The sequence below is a fragment of the Teleopsis dalmanni genome, chromosome 2 (genome assembly GCF_002237135.1).
Source record: "Teleopsis dalmanni isolate 2A chromosome 2, ASM223713v2, whole genome shotgun sequence".
NCBI lineage: Eukaryota > Metazoa > Arthropoda > Insecta > Diptera > Diopsidae > Teleopsis > Teleopsis dalmanni.
In genome coordinates this window covers 57,633,157-57,657,008 of record NC_051847.1, presented here as the reverse complement: position 1 = coordinate 57,657,008, position 23,852 = coordinate 57,633,157, and the positions used below count along the sequence as shown (strand labels likewise).

Genomic DNA, 23,852 nt, shown 5'->3' with positions numbered 1-23,852 from the left:
TTTTTACAAATCTTTACAAATTGTACAAAATTCAACAAAAAAAAAATTCAACATGCACTTTGTGTCAAATACTGTTTTCCATATTTTGTAAGTAACTAAAGATAATTTAATGTAATTTAATGACTTTTAAGGATATTCATTGATTGCTTAATAGTAGAAAGGATTTACATTAATGTGCTTTTGTTGCAGGAATGCTTAAGTTAAGTTACTTTGGCTTAATGCAATGCATATAGTAACCCATATCCTCCAATCTAAGAGCCACCTTTTACAAAATGTCATTATAGCGTTTCGGTGATGAAGCGTTCATCTGGCGTGCATTCATGTCGGAGCTCTAAAATTATTTTATAAAGAAATTAAAAAATTATTTTAATATTATTTTATTAGACAAATTACAATTACATTTTTGTCGTTATTAACATTTTTATTAGACGAATTTGTGGGTTATATTCAATAAATTTTTAATAACAAAGAACCAAAGATATATTATCAGCACACTACATTTATATGCATCTACATGATAGGAAAGTTCGATGAAAGCAATATTTCAGTAATCCTTTTAGAGCCCAATCATTGTCAATCTTTTTATATTGAAAATGTTTCTTTAATGAATCCTTCAGTGCTGGAATCACAAGTTTACTAGTCTTAACCTTTGAAATTCATAAGTACCATCCCAACCAACGAAGCAGATATAAGCCATTTGTATATATCTAAACAAATGTGTATTATATATATCAATCAATCTTAATTAATAAGTTCCATCCAAACCTACGAAGAAGATATAAGCCATATGGCATTTGTATATATCTATACAAATATATATATATATAGTGTAAATAGTTTTATATATTTTTAATAGCTCTTTTATTTTATAGACACAGTAGAAATAGATATTCAAAATTATAAAATTAAGAGGTTCAAATAACAACCGGGTCTACGTCCCGGAACTACTCCTCAATATCGATGACCAAATGTCGTTTAACACCCCCAAAAAGGGACTATACAAGAATCCCCCAGCGGGCTACAACAACATAAAATCAAGATCATTAGCTGTATGTATAGGCAAAAGCCAGAGAAAAAAAGAGTTAATCCACTCTAAATTGTAATAACTTTAAATGAACGAGTAATCGAAATCGAATTTTAATAAAGTTAAGTAAGTTCATCTTTAAACTAAAAATTATATACAAATAATATGCACGCCTAGATCTTTATCATATCCTATTGAGTAGTTTTCCACAACAGTATATTAATATATGAACTCCAGTACCTTCAAACTAAAAATATATACAATCCACATACATATATGATTAGACGAAGCTTGATATAAGTTGTATCATAATTTATACCTAAGTCGTATATTTTGAAACTTTTTTACAATTTTTTTATATCTTCATTAACTTTATCGGAGACACCAGGCAAATTCTCAGGCTGTGTTTCAAAAATGTAGTGGGATGCGTTTACAAAATAACCACTTTCAAGTGATTATCAAGTTATTAGTATTAACAGTTTCTTTAAATTCTCATTACAATGCTGAAGTATGCTGACTCTACTGAAATCAGGTTATCTAAAGGATGATATTCTTAAACTTTAATTTAAGCTACATTAATATTTCTACCTGATTAGATAACTCATTAGAAACAGTTTTATCTCTAACTGGTAAACTATTTAATATGCGCTAAATCAGTGTTTCTCAACTCAAATCTTACTGTGGACCGAAAAAATATTAAAGCTATACCAACATCTTTTAAAAAATATTATCATTATATAAACACGAAAATATATTATATGGACTGGTAGTTATAATGACGCGGTCCACGGATCGTGGGTTGAGAAATTCTAGACTAAATTATATGCTAAACATTTTTTCCTATTTCATGTACTATTATATATCATTTCTCTTTTATACGCAGCAGTTTTTGGCTGATTTCTGTGTTAGAGGTGGTATGAAATGAGTTGGATAATGTGGTCAGAGTTAAGTCACATGCTTAAGCCATATGCTCAACTCTGAAACCGGACAATTGTGGACAGAAATACATTATTGTATTCTATATATAACAATATTATATAGTATATATTATTAAAAGTATTATATCAGATCTAAATTTTGTATGTCATAAAAATACACATGTCTGCATCTATAATATAACATAAAAATGGCTACTGAAGACGTAAAGATATTGTGTATAAATATTTTATTTATTATTTTTTCTCCATACTAATACAATAGCATATGTGACTTTTTTTTGTTAGCCGATATGCTAAACTCTTAATGTGGACAAGCCTGAACAGTAATAAAACAGATTTTCCGGTGCAAACGCCATCTACAGGAGTTTCTATATGGCAGGTTCAGCTTGGCTCTATGTCGACCTATAGGTCTAAGATACTTCTGTTTTGTACCACTTAATTATATTGTCCTTAAGTTGTGACTGTATCATTGTTTGTCGCAAAAAGTAGTTATATTTCTTCTTTCGTCTGTGATTGGTAGAAATTCTATCGAAAGTGCACCAAATTTCATTCTTTTATCTCATTTCCCGATTGTATAGATAAGTAGGAAGTGTTGGCTGGCGAAGACCACGTTATGCCTAATATGATCATACCGTTACCAAGCTAGAGTCCTTAAAGGCAGTTAGTGAAGGTACACATCGCTTAATGTTAAAATGTTGTTTGCGAATTTACGGTGATAGTTTAATACAAGGTCAGAGACAAAGTTCAACTCCTAAACACTGTTAACTGTAAAAATATTGTTCGAATTTTCGAAAAAACCGGTTCCTTACATTTCCTACCATTGTCTATGCTGGTGATCTTTAGGCTATGAACCGATTATGTAGTAAAATAAATATTCATAAATAAAAAAATATTTCACTATAATTGTGACAAAAAAACCCTGACTCTAACATATAAATATAGTAGCTTAAACTATAGCTTAAACATTTGGTCTAATCCTGTTTGCTATTCTGCAAGCACAATGTTAAAATGGCATATGGTGAGCAAATACTGTAATTAATTCAATTAAATACTTTTCCCTATATTCAAAATTATTTAAAATTTAAAATACTGTCTTTAGACCTCGATGCTACAATAAAAGCCGGTGGATTCTCGAAAACACAAATTACATTTTTTTTATATATATACAGTATAAATGTACAATGTGTAAGCTCAAAAAGGACTAAAGGGCTAAATTATTAATCAAGCATAAGTTGCCTTTAAATGTGACGGCAAACGATATGAAAAATGCATAATGTGAAACATTAATAATAAACATCTATAAATAATTTATAGTGAAAACGTACGCTAATCATTTTTAGTCTGAAATTGACTATATAAATAACGCCAACGGTTGGAAAATTTCTGAAATTATACAAATAATTTAAATAAAATGATATATAAAATGTAGCTTAACATATATAGAAAAAGGCTGATTTAGTTTATTAACTTTAACGAAATCGCAACGTGCAGGGAGTACTCAAAAGGATAACAATAATAACAAAAACATTCAAATTTTAATCCTGAAATTGAAACATCAGAAAAAAAAATTAATCATTAAAAGCATACATTGTTTTAAAAATGTTTATTTGACTAATTTTCATAAAAATTTTTATAACATAAAATGTGCGTCTAATATTATTACAAAAATATTCTTATTTTTTTATTCAAATATATAGTATACAAAAGAAATATAATAATAATAATAATAAATTAAACTTAAGTTATAATGTTTAACCAAAAATTTTTAAATATTATTTAAATATTTTTCCCTATTATAACATAATGTTAAGCTTTGCTTCATGATTCTGTCGTGTTTAATATTAATTTCAATTTATTTTATTTGCTTTATATAATGAAAATAGTAATAATTATTAAATTCATTCTTAAATACATCAATGAAAAAATGAAAAAGTGTAAAGTTTAAAAACAAATTAATATAAATTCAAAGTATATGTATATTAAATACAGAATAATTTTTATAAAATAAAATTAAAATTAAACTTTATTAAATAAATAAAATAATATAAAATATAAATTTCAATAAGATATAAAATTATTCACTCTTTCTTTTGCGGCCTGGAAAATTAAACTAAAAACTTACACAATTAAAATTTAAAAATTAAAAAACTTTTTTCTAAATCTTTTAATTTGAAATTTATATAAAAATAATATAAAAAAAATTAATGTCATCGAAACTTAAAACATTTTTTATTTTAAACTCTAAAAAAACAACATGAAAAAACTTTAAACTTTTTACTTATTACAAAATGTTTCTGGAATGTCACTTTTATTAAATATATACAAATTAGTTAATTCTTTTACACACATGAAATACACGGCAAAGAATAAAGCAAATTTTGGGGGGAAAAAACATGCAAATAACATAAAAATTAACAATAATCGCAATAGATAATAATCTCTAAAAATCTACAGTACAACAACTGTAACAAATCAATTATAATAATATAATTAAAATATATGCTATAATGAGGGACCAGTGGGATTTGGATAACATCAACTTGGTTCATTCATTAGAATTTCTTTTTTGCCACCAATTAACCCATGAACATTTAGTAACTTCACTACTCTAAATTATAACAGCATCCTTCTTCTTTTTTATGTGTTTTACCTGATTAGACCAATCTCCAGTGGGTACAGTTGCACGATAGAACTTAGAACTTGTCTTATTGAATATGGGTAAAAGTTCATTTGCCTCGTCAGAAAGTGCCTAAAGCAATGATACAATTATAAGTAAAAGATTTTGCATAGTTCAATCAACAAAACATTTATATACCTTCATATAGATTATAGCATCAGTACCGAAACCTTCACATGAAAGTAAAACGATATCGCCATGAAAATAGCGTGCATAAAGTCTAGAAATTGGTAGTCCATAACCATAACCGGCTAATGGTACTGTATGTAAATCCGATTTTGAAGGTTGCGGTGCTGTACTATACATATATTTAAATAGTTGATCGGTTTGTGAACGTGGTATACCACCACCTTGGTCTGAGATCTATTTAAAATAAAATAAAAATTCAAAGATTTATAGAATATAATTATTCATAAAATAAATTCAAAAATACATACCTTAACGCAAATATCTTCCTTACCACGTACAATCATTACTTCTATTGGTGGAAGTATATCACACTTATCTTGGTCATGGCGCTCTACAACCGCGCGCATAGAATTTTTAAATAGTTCGAAAAGCATATGGTATAAATGCGATGGCACATACACAGTACGTATAGGTAACGTTTCATTTTCCATTTGATTATATTCCTTGATTTGCAATTCGGGGCTAGTCAAATAATATTGATCACACAGAAAACGCGCATTCTCATAGGCATCCATCACAACAGATGATAGCTGACATGCCGGATCCAAGCAGCCAATATGTCGCCCTTGCTCATTCGGATATTTACCGAACAATAACGCTACGTTGTTGATAAAAATAAAATTTTAAATTTTATTGCGTAAAAGTAAAAGTAGCGAGTGATATCACTTACTGTGCTGATTAATTAGCATTCGTATGCTAATGCGCGACATGTATAGACGGTCCAGAAAATATTGTATCGAGGTTTCCAATGCTGAGTCAACGTTTCCGTCTTGCGCTTCTTTCAGTTCGATGACACCTTGTGCCATTGTCTGCACAACTTCACTGTGTCGATTCCGAATTTGTCCGATCGTACTACAAAATCTATAAAAGCATAAATTAAATTAGTTAATGAAAAAATATTTTGTACACGTTTTATTATATCAATATAAACAGGGTGTTTCCTAATAAAATGATATAACTGCAGAAGATATTAAGACAAATAAGGTTTTTTGAAGTTAATTATTTTTGCCGAAAGTTACGCTTCTAATGATGACAAAGAAGCTCTTTTTTGAAAGTTCGAAGAATTCGAATAGCAAAGAAAGACAAGAACAAAAGTTTAGTTAATTTATTGAAATTTGACTAACCATTAGCGTTTCAAGTATTACTAAGTACTCATTATCAGTGATCTTAGGAAATATTCGAAATTCTTTTTACTTAAGTTTATAGTCGGTATATATGTAATATACTTTGTTTTACAAATAAGGTTTTGTGGAAAATGACAAAATATTTCACATAAATAAATTTAGAATTATAATTGTTTCTAAAGTCATTTAAATATAATATTTGATTAAAGATCATTTAAAGATTTGTTATATAACTTATTATATGATAATCTCCTGCATTTAAGTAATTTTTTTAAGAAACACCTTGTACATATGGTAATATATTTAATATATATCCAATATATATTCATATAAAACATACTTTTGTAGATTGCAGTGTGTCGGTTCAGCTTTTTCAAATTCTATCACCTCTTCGAAGCTTTTCATATACCAAGTGCTTACTTGGCTTACTGATCTTGTGTTTAATAAATTGTCTGGTAATAGCGCGATCTCCTTCATGATGTTCGCTAGTCGTACGGGTAGCTCTTTTCGTAAAAATATGAACGACTTCTTTTCACATGCATTCTGACCTGCAAATAAAATATGATATATTTAATTATTATTATACCCTGTATACGATATATTATAATAGATAATAAATGATCAGTTTAAAAACTCTCACGCCAAAAAAAAACAAAAGATTTTTTGTCAAAAATCAAGAAAATTATGCATTTTTAAAGTAAACTATCACTGGATATAAGGAATAGGAACAGGTCATAAAATTAAAAACCAAACTGAAAGTTAATATTCATTAAAAAAATATAAAACTATTTGTTTCAACTTCTATCACATAATACCACGATTAATTCTGAAATATATACGACCAATTTATAAATTGCACAAATTTTATTTTTCATATAATAATATTAATTTTTCTATAATAAATACAATACAAGACAATAAAACCCAGTATTGAGCAAAAAAAGAAGAAGCATTCCATCAAGATAAAGCTCTAGCTTATACAAGTTTAGTGACTTTCCAAAAGCTTCTAAAGTTTGAATAGAACTACCACCCAATAAATTTTCTACTTCTGACACCTTCAAATTATCTCTGTTATAGGTTTCTATAAAAATATTTTATACGGCTAAACCATTATTTCAAATCAAGATGTCCAAATAACTTGAATTATTACTTTAAAGTCAACAAAAATCAAAAATTTTATGAGCATGGTAAAATGATATACATGGATAAATTATAATTTAATAAAATATTTATAGCGCGATCTCCTTCATGATGTTCACTAGTCATACAGACAGCTCTTACATAGATACGACATGTGTTCTGGTGTCCTTTCTTCGAGAGTTGGTAGACATGCCTGCAGGAAATACCACAGGATAGGCTAAGTTAACTCTTCTTCGTTCTATGGACCAGTGCCTTGTAGAGACAGATATTAACCTAAATACCTCTGATTTACTTCTGTGTATCAAGTCAGAGGTTCTGCATTTGGAAGAGATTGGCCATGTACCCTTTGACTTGACTGCTGGGGTAGTATAGGCCCATTCACTATTAGCCTGTCGACGATGAGAAAGATATAATGAAATTATTTTCAAAATGGCAACAAGTTATCGAACGAAACGGTGCATATTTGACCTAAATCGGATCATTCTGACTATGGTAAGTCTTCAATTTCATACAAAAATAATGGATTTCTTTTTACTACACCTATTATTAACAGTAATAAGATCATATGATTAATGTTCATTGGTATCTATTTCTTAACTTATCTAAACCTAAAATTTTTATCCAGTCTAGACAAATAATAAAATAATTTTTATAACGTAATAATTATAACTATTCATAACATCTGATCAATTAAAAAAAGAATATCAATATTTATTGAAATGATTTTTCAATAATCTAATATATTAATTTATCGAAGCTCAATGTCAATTAATAAAAAATTTTCATTATCTTATAAATATTATATGTATGTATAAACAGTAATTAATTAAAAGGTAAAGTCTGGAAGTATCAGTGATAGTCGTGGCCTTATATGTACATACGCATATAGTGTATTTGTTTAGTATCTGCTGTTCTCTACTTATATCTGGATAATATTGTCAAGCCCATTTATTTTTATATGTTCCTTACTGTTATCAAATAATGAAAAACAAAATAATTGAGGCAAAAGTTTTGCAAATTATTTTATCTTTTTACAATATGGCATTTTATAAATACGGCTTTGTCAAATTAGTACATAACAATAACAATAAACTATTGCAATACAACAACAAACACATCAATTGTAAAAAGAGGGCGTAGTGTTTGTTGTTTAGAGAATTAATTAGTTAAAAAAATAATTGAAATTATTGCATGACGGAAATAATGAAAGAGACAACACTTGCTCCATATTAATTATGGACAGAGTATGTGCTAGAAGTTTGTCGCATATACCGCTGTGTCTATCGTCTATATTCTCAGCTGCAAAAATGTTTACAGTTCTCATGATAGTAGTAGGAAACAGTAGACAAGTTCTTTGACCTTGTAAACAATAATAAGGTAAGGGGGATATGGAAGTTATATCATAAAGAGTTTAATTCGATAGATAAGTTAAATGGGTATAAAATTTCACTTTTATTAATTTGAATTGTAGGGCATATTACAATATTTTTATACTATATACATACGTATGTGCATACATATATTTATAATATCGCCGCACAATTACAAAGAATAAAAGTACAAAAAAAAACACAACAAAAAAACAAAATACAATAAAATTATTGAGTGCAAACCCCTAGTTTGAGAGAAAACAAAACAAAATTCAAAGGTAAATAATAGCAAAAACAAAAACAAACTGATATCATAACTGTTGAAATTTGTGAGATGATTTCATTTGTTTATTGGTTTGTTGGGGTTTGTATGCGTGCGTGCGTGTGTGTATGCGTGTGTGTGTATGTTTTATGTTTTTGCGAAATTTCGTCAAAAGAAACTACGAGAGGGAACTCGTTGGCATTATTTGGAAGCGGCAATAAAAACATAAACGTGAAAAAAAAACAAGTTAAAAAAAAACGATATAAAAATAAATATACAAAAATGCACACATGTCTGCGGTTTATATATTTTTTTTGTTTTGGTTTTAGCTTATCATATTTATTAAAAAAAGCAAATAAGTTTGAAATACCCAAATTTGACATTCAATTATTTTTTGTTTTTGCTAAATGCAAAATAAATGAGCCTCTGTCAATTTGTGAACTTTATTTTATGATCGTCATAAAAAAAAAACAATCATTTAATTCAATTATTTAAATGAAACATGACAAAAAAAAATAAAAAATACTTAAAAATATAAGAATACTACATAATTAAAAGTACGTATTTTTAAAGTACTGATTGTTGTTACACTTTTATGTACATATATATGTATATGAAGGTTAAGGAAATACAAAAAAAAAAGAAGAAAATATAAAAACTATAAAAAAAACTAACTGTAGAAGAACATTGGGTCTTATTGAAATATAACGGATAATTTTAAAACGTACACCTTTGCCGGCCAGGAAGGTTTTACTGTGTGTTTATTAGGTTTAACAGGGAATCATCTACTATAACTTGCTTCCCCTACGGCAAAACTCTTAACTTGGAACCGAACTGTCCGTCTGAACAAATAGACCAAAGCAATCGCCCAGAAACGGCCAGCTTTGGGAAATAGGAGAGGAATTGTGTTCTATCGCAGTGGTGTGTGGCCAACGCCATATCCCCCGCACATCGATTTTGATTCTCCAAAAGCTTCTGATTGGGAAGTTCTTATCCATCCACCTTATAGTTCCGACCTGGCACCAAGTGATTAATGAATGTTCCTGTCTATGGCAAACAATTTTATGGGTAAAAAATTTTCTTCAAGCGAGGCTTATGAAAATCGGCTGTTTAAATTTTTTACCAACAAGAACGAAGATTTTGAATAAAATGGTGCATATTTGACCTAAATCGAATCATTCTAACTATATTACCCATAGCCTGCAATTTCATACAAAAATAATAGATTTCGTTTTACTAAAACTATTATTATACATACATTATATGGTATATACATATATGCTATACATATTTATTATACTGTTGTAACATATGTATATAACAGTCAAAGTACGAAATAACAGCACTAACATCAAGAACAGAAAAAGTCAAAGTCATAATGTATGCACATGATTGCACGTTTTTACCATAGGTTAAGATCCCGCTATATTATGCAATAAAATCAATGTACATATTTCCCTAATAATGTTTTCGAGTTAGAAATCTTTACTTATCGGAAGTCAAATCTTCGACGACTTTCTTTACTTCCTAAACTAAAAATATTGCCTTTACTCTACCCATATTCATTGGTAAATTTAGGACCCGCACCACCACTATACCAAAAATCTTGAGAATCGTACTTGTCTGTATACTTCTTTTCTGCACATATGAGACGTATGTGTGCACTTATTTGAAGAGTTGCAACAACGCTCTAAAGGCAATCACCAGCAGTTCATGGCGACATATGCTGCTTCAATTTGGCTTCCACAAACCTACAAGATGCACCGAAACAATCTACAGTGTAGTCGAAACTCCGCACTTAGCAACTCAACCGGATGCAATAATCGATGTCGCATGCTCCTTACAAGACGAAGATAAAATTATTTAGATCGAATATAGGCTTTCTAACCTATATACGAGGTAGTTTTAATTTTTTCATCAAATTTCTTTAACAACAAAGTTTTCAGCAAACGTCTGCTTGGAATCTTCGGGGATGGAGGCGATCTCTTACGACCAGCAGAAATTATCTTTTTTAAATTAAGCTGCAAATATAGATAATGTACTGAACTGTTGACTGTTCCCTATATATGACTTAAAGTTCTTTTTCCTACAACACTGTTTATCTGTTTTCTAGCCCAAATACACACACAATCTTGCACACTATTGATTTATAGTGCCATTCCTTTGGTTTTTAACTTCAGAAAGGAATAAAGACACATCCAAAGTGCTACGTTAAAACACTAAAAAAACGAAATCCAAAAATATTTGTGGGAAACCTAATACAAACATTTTTAATGTGATTATTATAAAACATTACAATATGTAAATATTATTGAGGGGATAACATTTTAAATAACAATAAAAAGAATAGCATAAAAAGAAATGATGACACATAGATAGACTTTATAATACTCTCTAAGCCGATTGATAAAAAATTTGTGATGTATATTACATATTTACTAATTAATTAGAGTTTAAATAAAATTCTTGTATATTTTTTAATTTTAAATACAATATCTTATTGAATTTGATTTCATTTTTTCACACCCACTTATAAATTTTAGTGTTAAAAAAAAAATGTAATGAACAAAATTTTACAACTTAAAATCTAAAAATAACAAAAATTAATACATTTAGAAATATTTTTTAAAATCTATTTGAAGAACATCTGTATTTGAGAATAAATTTCCTCATTCAAAAGTATTTAAATGAGATGTATTATGATTTTTACAATTTTATTATTAATTTCTTTATATTTAGTATTTATGGATTTTAAATTCCAGAATGAATTTCATTATATCTTTTCTAGAATTATGATATGTATATATTACTTATGTTTAATATATGTAATTATGAATATGTATAATTATAATATGTAATATATATTATATGTATTAATATATAATAGTATATAATATATATAACATAATATATTTATATAATTATAAGTATCTATTTATATTTGACATCCTTATTGTAAATGTATACAGAAACTATCCGACTGATTTTCATAAAATCGTTATTGAATGTTCATTGACAAAATGGAAAATTAATCGGCTAGGCAAGGCCATTATGTAGGTGGGGTTGGTATTGGGTTGTCATTTATAGAAAATTTTCCTTCAAAAACAAAGTAATGATGATCAAAAGTAATAAATGATCAAAAGACGAATTTTTTAATTTAAAACTAATTTGTAAAAATTATTACTATAAGTATTTATAGAAAAAGTACAGTGGTTATATACATATATACATAGATATCTTCTAGTTTAATATATGATTAAAATAAAAAATATGTTAATTCGGGTTAAATAGAGAAATAAACCCCTTCCTTGACAAACAAATATAATACTCGATAATGCAATTATCATGCCTATTTTATCCTTCATGGTGCAGAATCTTCGACAATTATCATGCCCATATAGAATGATTAGACAAGAGCATTTGGGAGAAAAAATCGCCGGAAGAGTGGCAGTGAGTATCAAATTAGATGGAACGATTAGCTGTACGAGCTATACCCCGTCATTGCCATAGTTAACATAAGCACCTAAAAATTCTGCGCCTAGAATATTGCTTAATTTGGTATATCATACTTCGTGGTATACTATTGTAATTTTTATTAATACTTTGAATTTATTTGTGACTTGAAATCTTGAAAACCATGTGAATCCGCTGGCTAGACTTCTGCTAATTTGATCTAGATTAAAACGGAGCTGCTATCCTGCTTTCCTAAAGATTGTCCTGTTTAATTCAACTTATGCGCCCTGATATCTGGTAAATAAGTCCAGGCCAATTATTCAGAAGAAAAAAACAGTATTTGTGACTTAAGCTGGCATTTTTATAGTTACGTGTTAGTGGTATACAACCCTCTGAACAGCATTATAAGCTTTTCCAAAGGTTCTAAGTGGGTTTTTTAATAATACGGTAGCACAATGGGCATATAGGCCTAAATGGATCTCTTGGGATCGCCGGTATAACCTAATCTAATCTATTATAGAATTACAGTTAAAAAAAATTAAAATAAAATTTTCTATTTTAGATAATATGCAGTCGTATATACGTACATACATATGTACATAAATAATTAGCAACTTTTGTTTAAAATTTTTTAAATAATTGTGACAAAAATCATTTAAAAATAATAAATTTTTCTAATAAATATTAAAAAATAAAAAATAATTACCAAAAAAGATAAATTTGAATTGTTTTTATTTTATTTGAAACAAAATACTTGTAAATACATTTATTTGACATAAAATTTTGTAATCTCCAAAATAAACGCGTTTGACTGTTGAGTACCGGGTAGTATAGTAAACAAAGCCATAAAGATTAAATACAAAAATATTAGAATTACTCTATGTGTAATACATTGCTCTGTCTTGTCTATCTTTCGAAAAAGAAAAGGAAAATAAAAAACGAATGAAATAAATAAATAAAATAACAAAATAAGTTTATTTAAACAAAAAATGTTTAAAAAAGATTTAAAAGATTTTACATGATCTACCTATAATATAATGAAAATAATATATATTTTTTTGTACAAAATAAAAGTTATTCTCTGCCGTCGTCAATGAGTAATTCAACACTTCCCGCGACTTCGATTCGACCTCAAAAACAAACTGTGAGAAGAGCATAATAAAACGCGAAAACAAAAACAATATACTTATTAAAATGAAGGTCAACAATACGTTAAGATATTAACATATTTCATTTTTTATTTTGTGAAAACATTTCCACACACGCCGATCTACACACACTCCAACCCCACAAACAAAGAACGTGACGCTCTCCAATCGAAATCAATTCATACGTTATGCTCTGGTGTGTTCTTTAATGTTCCATTGAGCGAACACGAGTGGTAAACATTGACTCGTCTGAGATTTTTAATCTATTTAATCAGTCTATTAAGTAATACTGAAGGAACTTAGAAATTGATTAAGTTTTTTTTACTTTTTCAATAAACAACAACAATAAAAACAAAAACAAAGTTATTGAGTTGATAAGAGTTTCTGATTTGTCATACGTTCAGTTAAACACTTCATTTGTATTAATTCTGATTTATTATTTTTATAATTCCAGACAACATTAATTAGTACAAAATCAAAATCAAAATTGAAAATGAAATTAAAATTTAATCTTATTATACTTCGATTTTTCTTATAAGAATTAGAGTTTCTTGGAATTTGATATTTTGAACTTTATACAGATATTGTACAATATCAGTATAAAATTCAGTATAAATATACCCTAATACTCCAATTTATTTATTTAATCCATACTCTAATCAGGAGCTTAAGGTTTCTACATAGGTTTCCAGGTTTTTCTGGTACGTGGTACTGAGCTTATAAGTCCTGATCACAAATTTAGTCCAGTTTCTTTCACTTGTAAAAAAAGTAATCATTGATAAAAATTGATCGAGAATTAAAAACTATTGGCCTTTGGTCCATAATTACACTATAGAACTGCTGTCTTACAGCTTGTACAAAATGATCATATATGTAAGTCGTCATCACCAAATTAGTTCAGTTTCTTTCACTTGTAAAAAAATTAATCGTTGATAAAAATTGATCGGGAATTAAAAACTATTGGCCTTTCGTCCATAATTACACTATAGAACTGCTGTCTTACTGCTTGTACAAAATGATCATATATGTAAGTCGTCATCACCAAATTAATCCAGTTTCTTTCACTTGTAAAAAAATTAATCGTTGATAAAAATTGATCAGGAATTAAAAACTACCAGCTATTAGTCCAAAATTGGACTATAGAACTACTGTGTTATTGTTTATGCAAAACGTTTTAGTAAAATGTTAAGTCGATTCCACCGTGTAGTCATTTATAAGCGCCTCCATAAGTAGGAATAGAGTACACCGCAAAAAAAGTAGATATTAACATTAAAACCGGTGTCACAAACTACATTTTTATTCATCGCACCGTTAATATCATTTACTAAAGACATTTAATCAGATATAGAAAATATCGTTTTAACAAATTGAAATTTGATACTCGTATTTTGAACTTCGTTCTTGCACCTTTACTTCAGTTAAGAACAGAAAGAAAAATTTGAAGAAAGATTATATTTTATTTATTTATATTTTTATATTTCAATGCAATATAATTTTAAAAACAAAAATTGATAATATTATGTTTCTGCATTTACAATTAATATAATAACAAAACATTTTTATAATAATGGTTTTAAGTAAAGGTGTTTGAAAAGATTTGTGCTTTACATACTACAGATTTTCTTTATTTTTTTTTTATTTTTAATACAACATCCTCTCAACTCATATACAATTTGCTTAATGATTCCCCTTTGTAATGATCTTCCATCATTAGCCATACAAGACCGAATATCGTCTCCTCATTTGAAAGAAGTTTTTGAAATCCGAGTCAAACCTCATAAAAAAAATTTACCCCAAAAAAAATTAGACACCGATGTTCAGGTTTAGATCCATTACATCAAATGGCTGGTCAACAGTTCGTAACGAAATTCGTAAGTTTTAACTATAACGATGAAGTAGTCAATGAACACCTTTCTATTTCAGAAACATATACCTATAATATTTTCAACTGAAACTACTATCTTTCTTATTGAGTGCTTTTAGATTTATTTCAATCCTATATTTTAATGGTTTTCCGTTTTCTGGAGTGTAGTAATGAATATACTTTTTACAGATTCCTAAAAAATTTTAGATAATTGTGCTACTGATCTATGATCAGCATATAATATCCGAAGAACATTCTCCTCCCATTATGCAATATTTTTAAAATGTGGTTAAGCGAAATTTATCCACAAGGTTGCACAGCTGATTCGTTTCCATACCAATGGAAGATACTCCGTCAATAACAAGAGCGACAGTTTTGTTGATTCAGAATGTTCTACAACAGAGCTGAAACAATGAAGTCAGAAGCCAAAGAATATCCGCTTGACTGGTACTAAAAAATTAAATATTCCTGCTAACTATTTCATTGAACAGTAAGATGGGTGGCACCAATTGCTAACTAAATTTGTGCGACCCACTGCAATAGTAATGTAGTTGGAAATATACTTCCCAGTTAAGGTCCGTGGCAAAATTCATCTTGACACACTTTTTTTTTCAAGTTTTTTAGAATAGTTAGAATAGTTTTACTGCTATCTCAACAATCTTTTGTAGATATGGGGAATTTTAATCTAGACATTTCTAGGCTATAGAAAAATCGATCAATTAGAGGACTATAACACTATAATTAATATCGTGAAGTATAGTTGGATTATTCCTTAGTATGCAAGATTGCCTACCCTGGGCCATTTACAAATTGCTGTGAAGCCTCCCTACTTACTAATTATATACATCTACTTGAACATAGATTCTAAGTTATATTTATTTTATTGATTGAGAGAGATGAAATTTTTAAATTTTTGAGCAATATAGGTATAGCAAGACCAATATAGTTTATTGTGATTGATTTTATGTTTAAAATTATTAAAAGCTTATAATTGTTGGTTGAAGTAGCAGATCAACAGATATCCTTCCACTTCTTATAATTAGAGATTATTCGATGGTATTAATCTCAAAGAACCTAAAAAGCAAAAATGAATTAATTTTGTTGGATTCAGTTTTCACTTATGAACCACCCGAAAAACTGTCAAAGTGGCTTTTTCTCAAAACTTAATTAAATTATTATTTCTCTCCCAAGTTCCTACAATAGTTCTTGACAATTAATTTCCAGGAACTTGGTCTTATTGTATAAAGATCTTGTAAAACTCTAGTCTTATATATTACACCCATAGTATAATTTAATAATATCTATTTAATAATATCAGTCCAATTTATATGTACTCGTACATTAACATTAAATTAAATATGTAATATATTTATGGCTCCCTATGTGAGTAGGCATTAATATAATTATTAAATTTTATAAAATGAAAAAAAAAATATTAATTTTGTTTTCATTTTAGTGCACGACGGTTATTTACTTCATGTCATAAACACGAGCTCTTGATTAATTCTTCAAGCACTTGGAACTATAAAAAAATTTATGAGTAAACACATTAGGTACATTCTTATCGATTTATTGTATAAAGTCATTAATAAAAAATTATGAGACCGGCCTCCGTTTAAAATGTTTGATAACATTTCATATAAAAATAAAATACAGTCATAGACAATCATATTTTAATGGTTTTATTTATTTAAGTTCACCTTCCCAATACCCATCCATCGCACCCATACACCATACACCCGTTTGCTCATTCATCTTATAAATTCTATTGTGGATGGAAAATTTATTTTACTGACCGATATAAAATATATTTAATTGAAATTGCGCAGGAAAACTTAATGCAATGAGTACATGAGAAATTTTAATTTTACTAAAAAGTGTTGAATATAAATAAATTAGCACATGAAAATCAATAGATAGAACACAGGCTGTTATGACACCTTCAAAAGATCGCAATTAGAATTTTGCGTGTAGAAAAAATTTCGACTTTAGACATTGGACTTGGACAACACAATTAACCGGTAGGAAAAGAACCTCAAACAACAAAACAAATCAAAAACAATAACATAAACACTTTAAGAAAAACATAATGACGCACCACGCCCCCAAACATGCGCTGAGACTTTTTCTACCGTCCTCGTGAGTGTTTGACGTAATCGGAAAATTTGAGTGGAAAAATCCACGCGAAAATACCAAAATAAAGAATCCAAGCAGATGATAACGGACAAAGTCAAATTTCATCATCTTTGACCATCTTTTGTGATATAACCTACACACGAGCGAGATAGTTTTGTTGATTTCACATGACTTTGCAAAGAATCTATTATAAATTTATTTTGATTTTTAATTAGTAGCTCAGAATTTTAGACGCATGACATGCATATATTTTTGGAAGATGAAAAGAAATGCACACGCATAAGAATAAGAAAAACAAAAGTATATGGGCAACAAAGTCCAAAAAGTAATTAATTCCTTTTTGTATTATATATATAAACATATATATACCCGTAATTTTTACTAAAAACTTAAAAGTAAACTGAAGAAGAAGTTGACCACGAAAAGATGGATGAATAGAATTACCAATAACTTATGGATAATAGGTGCCATCAGTAACTGGAAAGAAAAAATAAAAAAATCGGCACAAATAAAAGAGAATCTTATGACAGGCGTAGGTTCTTCATAAACCATTATGCCAACGATGATAATGATATTGATACACATGTAAAAAAATTTCTACTCACTTAAGGACTGTTATCATGTCAAAGATACAGTGTTCTTCTAACACCATAATCGCATATTATAATTACAATAATTAACATTACGCAATATTTTTAGATATAGGATCAATATTGATCACACTTATAGGATCAATATACTATCCACTATATTATAACTTTCACACATATTACAACTTATATCTGCTCTCATAAATTTTACGAATTTGTAGTTTATGAAAATTGTAGATTTCTATCCATTATCATATATGCGAATTTCTAAAAATATTTGATTCTAAGTTCCTTGATATCTCATCAAAAGGAACTATATACATTACCTTAAGGGCCAAAATCTCACAATATAATTATTAAATATATATATTTTCGAATATCTCTGATATTTTGAAAACATAACTATACTATATATATATATATATATATATATTCTATATTAAAGTACAGAAGTAACAATGCAACTATTGACAGTATTAGGTCTGTGTTTTTGAGTTAACATAACTAGGATAACGATATCCTAGTTACTGTTCTGTTGTTACTGATTATGCTTAAGGCAACGAAACCAAATATAAAACAAAAAAAAATATGTTTAATAAAAAAAAAATAATAATAATAATAAATAATAATAATAATAAATAATAATAAATAATAATAAATAATAATAATAATGAAAATATAAAAAAAAATATACATATTGAAAAACAAAAAAATAATTAATAAATATAAATAAATATAAACATAAATAAATATAAACATAAATAAATATAAATATAAATAATTTCTTAAAAAACACTCTCTAATTATATTTATTAATAAATATTCTATTTTTTAAATCGTAAAAAAAATAACGCTTAACTAAGTAACAATGCTATGGATTAGTCTTCGATATTTTACTGAATCTGTAAATCTGTAGTGGTAGATACCAATGACAGGCTATCTCGCAGAAGACGTGTCTCACTTAGACCCTTAAGGATAAAACTATTTTATTAAAAAGACACGCCCTATGTTTAATATTATTATTATTTATTTTTTTATTACATTGAGAAAGCACTTTTATTGATCTGTCTCTTATCTAATTGGATTTTATTTGGAATAAATTCAATACCAGCTTATATATAAAATAAGCCAGCACTACTCTTCTTATTATTTTTCTGCAGAATATTACTTAAGAACTTGAGTTATATGTCAAGTACTTAGTACCAAACTGTCGGAACCTATCTTACAGAAAAAAACTCTATTTGATATTGGTTTTTTTTTTAAGATTTAAATTTATACAAAATTATTGTCCGATTTCTTTTTTGAGCCACTGTATTCGCTTACTTATTTTGTACGAGAAGTGAATAATGTGATATGTTTTGCTCCTATTCAAAGTGGAAAAAATATTGCATAGAGTGTATAGTATCAAAAATGTATATCTATATATATGTACTTAACTTAACTTTAGTAAAACGTCATCTTAATTCCTAAGATACATTAACATTTAACACATGGTAGCATTGTACAAGTATCTTAAATCATGTATTTACTTTGATAAATAAAGATAAATGTCATATTAATGTGACTAATTTCATTGTTTTATATACGTATTTTATATAAAAACTTTCATATAAAAAATTTTTAAAAAATTGCAGAAAGTTAATTTAATGATTTTAAATATATGTAAAATCATATCTTATATTGAATACCTATAAATTTGACGAGCCTATTTCAATTACAACATTAATAATAAAAATTATTCCATTACTTCCCATTTACAGTATCAAATAAAAATGATATATATAGAATTTATTACACAATTGAATAATAAATACTTATATGAATAAGAAATTAGCAACAAAAATAATAAAAAATAATTACAAAAATAAATATAAATGAATTTCATTTCCTAATCGTGATAATTAAATTACGTTTAAAATGTATAAAATCCTATAATTGAAACAAAGAAAAAAAATGACTTCATTGCATAGCGAATAATGGACAACTCATCATGAATGTCAGTTTTAAAATAAAAAAATAAGTTTAAAATAAATCAAACCTACAAAAGCTTTGCATAGTTTTATAATGATTTATATTATGTATTTAATATCGCTCATTTCACCCAATATAATTACTAATTAAACAGTTCTTACATATTTTTTGGTATATATATTTTATAGGCTACCGTACTACCTTAGAACGCTCTAGTAAAAGTTTCTGTTATAGATATCTCTGCAGATATTTTTGTTGCTGATCTGTATTTTTCTTTTCATACAGTACAATAATATATTTAAATCTTACTAAGTACTAGTAAGAGTTTTTTATTATAGATCTATATAGAGATCTATATAGAAATTTTTATCTTTAAATGACGAATTCAAACGTTCTTAAAAATTGTAATTCGAATGATTAGATATTAAATTTGCATATTTTTAATATAAGTAGTTACTTAAAATCGGCTATAAAAAATACCTTATGACCAGTAGGGATTCGAATTTTGATATCACTCTAAGAGTAGTAATTTTTCCACGCTATTTTTAAATTTTAAATACTAACAATTTTGTCCTTCCATAAACACACCTACATTGTATTTAGTTCGTATTCTAGACAATAGCTGCTAAATGCTATTAAAAATTTCATTAATTTTGAGTATTCTTTATTATAGTAAAATATTTTTCAAATTTATATTTTTATTTTATTGTTTATTTTATTTTTTATTCTATTTTTTATTTGATTTTTATTTTATCTTTCTTTTATTTAAATTTATTTTTTAATTTTACATTTATCAGACAACCTTAAAAATATATTTATTTTCGCTTTTAATATAGATCTTGACATTATTATATTTAAAATTAATAACCAGATTTGTACCGAAAAGTCCAACATTTACCATAGTATTTTTATTTTATGGACACACAAGACATATAAAAATTAAACACTCCAGCAAAGCCTGATCAGTTTAGTTACTTCGAGATGTTGAAAGAGATGTGTTCTAATGAGGATCTAACATTAAGAGTGCTAGTAAGCAATATTTAAGTTGTAAAAACAATCTTTTTTACTATAAAAGTGATTTAGTTCACTTTTTACCATAATATATGTTACAATAATTTGTATTAGAAAAACTTATAAATATATTAACAATAGTTCTCATCCTTTATTGGGGTTTAGAAACTAACCAATCAAAAAAAAATATAAGTAATTTTTATTTTTACTTTATATATTTATTTATATATTGTTGTTGAAAATGAACAATTGACGAAAGTCTATATATCTTCATCATGGTTGAGTGATCGAAGATGTGGGTCTGCGACTCAAATTTGACAGAGTTCCAGGACCTCCTAAAGGCCAATTGAAACCAATAAATATTTTCAACCTTTAGTGATGATAGATATTTGGCCTTTTTAAAATTATTTTATTATCAGTCAAATATATTTAATGAAAAATAATGTTCTTTTAAATTTAAATTTTCATTGCTAATAATTCCTTTTTTATATGCATTTTATATAGACAGCAAAATATTGATTATATTTATATGTTAATTTGTTATTTAAGCAACTGGAAATTAAATAAATATAAATATGGAAATAATTTTATTAAATTTTTATTAAATTATTATTGCTATTATAATTAATAATTTAATCAAAATAATATAAAAAAAATTTTTGTTGTTGTAGTTCTCTAGTTTTCGAAACCTTTCTATTAAATTATTATTCATTTTTGAGCTTTCTGTATTGAATAAATTTAATAAATTTGGTCTCATATTGTAAATAACATATAAATATATATTAAAGAATCTGAATATAAGAGGACAAAAGCAAATTATGATGGGTTATGTTTAGACGCACGATACACAAAATTTTATCTCCCACCTAGGTATGTTTTAAAAATACGCTTTAAAATAAAAAAAAACAAAAAGGTTTATAAAAAAATACGCTTTAAATAAAAAAAAATATAGTTTAAAATAAAAAAAATACACTTTTAAATAAAAAATACGCTTCTATTATCTGGTATCACTAGAGACCAAGAAACTACATAAAAGTTTAACTCTATATATACCTACATTAAGACTGAAAAGTTTTCGGAAATTCTCATTTAAAATTCGCGCGCTGTATATTTTTCGATATTTTAAGTTTATGTAGTTTGGCAGCACTGTCCTTAATTACTATGCCAAAAATGAGCTCGATCTGTCAGACAGTTCGTTTACGGCAGCTGTTGAAACCAGTTCACCTCAGTAGTGCGTTGCGAAATGTCTTCGACGGTCGTACGACCGTCCTGGAAGGCTTTGTACCACTCATAAACTTGAGTTTTCGATAAAACTGATTCCCCATAAGCCTTTTGTAGCATTCGCAACGATTCTGCACACGAAATTTCGTTCGAAACACAAAATTTGATGCAAACTCTTTGTTCAATATTTTTTTCCATTGTTTTTTTCGCAACGCCCTACTGAGGTGAACTGGTTTCAACAGCTGCCGTAAACGAACTGTCTGACAGATCGCGCTCATTTTTGGCATAGTAATTAAGGACAGTGCTGCCAAACTACATAAACTTAAAATATCGAAAAATATACAGCGCGCGAATTTTAAATGAGAATTTCCGAAAACTTTTCGGTCTTAATGTATATATATATTTTACTCTATATATATAAAACCAACAGGTCTATGCGTAAAGTACTGCCAACCAAATTAACCTAATCTATGTTTGCATCCGAAGGATTTGATAGTTTGACGAGAAAACCTTACAATTACTCAAATAAAAAAACAAAATGATGATCACGATTATGAACGTGAATTAAATTTAATATATTTCATTTAAATTGGTGTAATTTTCAATATTAAAATATATTATTAATTAACAGTTCTGAATTATTGAAATATTTATTTGTATTAAATATTTGATCTAACTGGAACATTCCGATACATTAGCTTATTTTAGGCTAAAGCAGGTAAGTTTATGTTTGGACTTTGGTTAATTTGTATATGAGTTTACGATTTTTCCACACATTTGTGTTAATTAACAAACCGATGATGTGAACGAACAAATCATCACATTTAATTAGACAATACAAACAAAATTTAAAAGTGCAAATTAATATGAAAGAATTGCACTTGGTTAATAAGTGGAACATTGAATAAATGAAAGAAAGATGTCATTATTTTTGATATACCCGGTTTATCTAAACTCTTATGAATGTTTTTTTTTTGACTGAATTCAATAATATTTAGTTCTTTCTAGTTTATTGTAAGGACACACATGGATAAATAAAGTGTTTTGTTTTTTGAATGTATATAAATAATTTTTATAGGAATAACTTATTACCCTGAGAGGGCAGACGTATTACCTTGCCGAAACTTACAATTATTACAAAAACTTGTACTTTTTAGTACCCACAATAAAAGTTGTATATAAAAACTATTTTTAGAAAATACTTCATATTAAAGAACAAATATGTATACATTATCTTAAGGGCCATAACTTTCATTAAAAAATAATCCATATGCGAACATATGTGTTCATTCAACCAAGGATAGCTAAACTTATTATCCTTAATATTACCACTTAAATGTCTTTATGGGTGCTTATATTGAACAGTACATTCTGTTGTCTAAATTGAATCTAACCATCACAATCAAGCACAGTTCACTTAATATTTTCATTTATTAAAGTGGGTGTAAAATGTGCGCCCTCCAAAACCCGGCTGCTAGATTCACTCTCACCTTTTTTTCACCATATACCGAAAATAAGCCTATGCCTATTTTATGCCTATAGCAATACGAAAAGGAATAAGTTGGTAAGGAATGGAAAGTAAATGAAAAGGAAAGTAAAAGCAAAGCACAGGCCCTCAAATACCCACACGCAAGTCGACTTTGGTTGTCATTGAAACGTCCTTGTTAGATATTTTTGTTCGACATTCTGGAACGTGGATGTGCAAAATCAAATGAGTATTTAATTTAGTTAAAC

General features: G+C 27.4%; 1 protein-coding gene across 2 annotated transcripts in view; it reads right to left on the bottom strand.

Moving 5' to 3' along the window:
- Positions 1–60: 60 nt before the first annotated feature.
- LOC119684387 (pyruvate dehydrogenase (acetyl-transferring) kinase, mitochondrial) overlaps positions 61–23,852 on the bottom strand; it is a 30,456-nt gene continuing 6,664 nt past the window's right edge. Inside the window, exons 2-8 of one of the 2 annotated variants that reach the window (XM_038098423.1) lie at positions 6,293–6,500; positions 5,499–5,689; positions 5,077–5,426; positions 4,778–5,002; positions 4,613–4,711; positions 3,288–3,345; positions 314–331 (exon numbers count right to left, since the gene is read on the bottom strand). In XM_038098423.1, coding sequence (XP_037954351.1) covers positions 3,289–3,345; positions 4,613–4,711; positions 4,778–5,002; positions 5,077–5,426; positions 5,499–5,689; positions 6,293–6,500 — 1,130 coding nt within the window. In that variant the 3' untranslated portion in view covers positions 314–331; position 3,288. Of the gene's footprint in view, positions 332–3,287; positions 3,346–4,612; positions 4,712–4,777; positions 5,003–5,076; positions 5,427–5,498; positions 5,690–6,292; positions 6,501–23,852 lie in introns of both variants that reach the window. The other variant, XM_038098422.1, reaches the window with a different exon arrangement.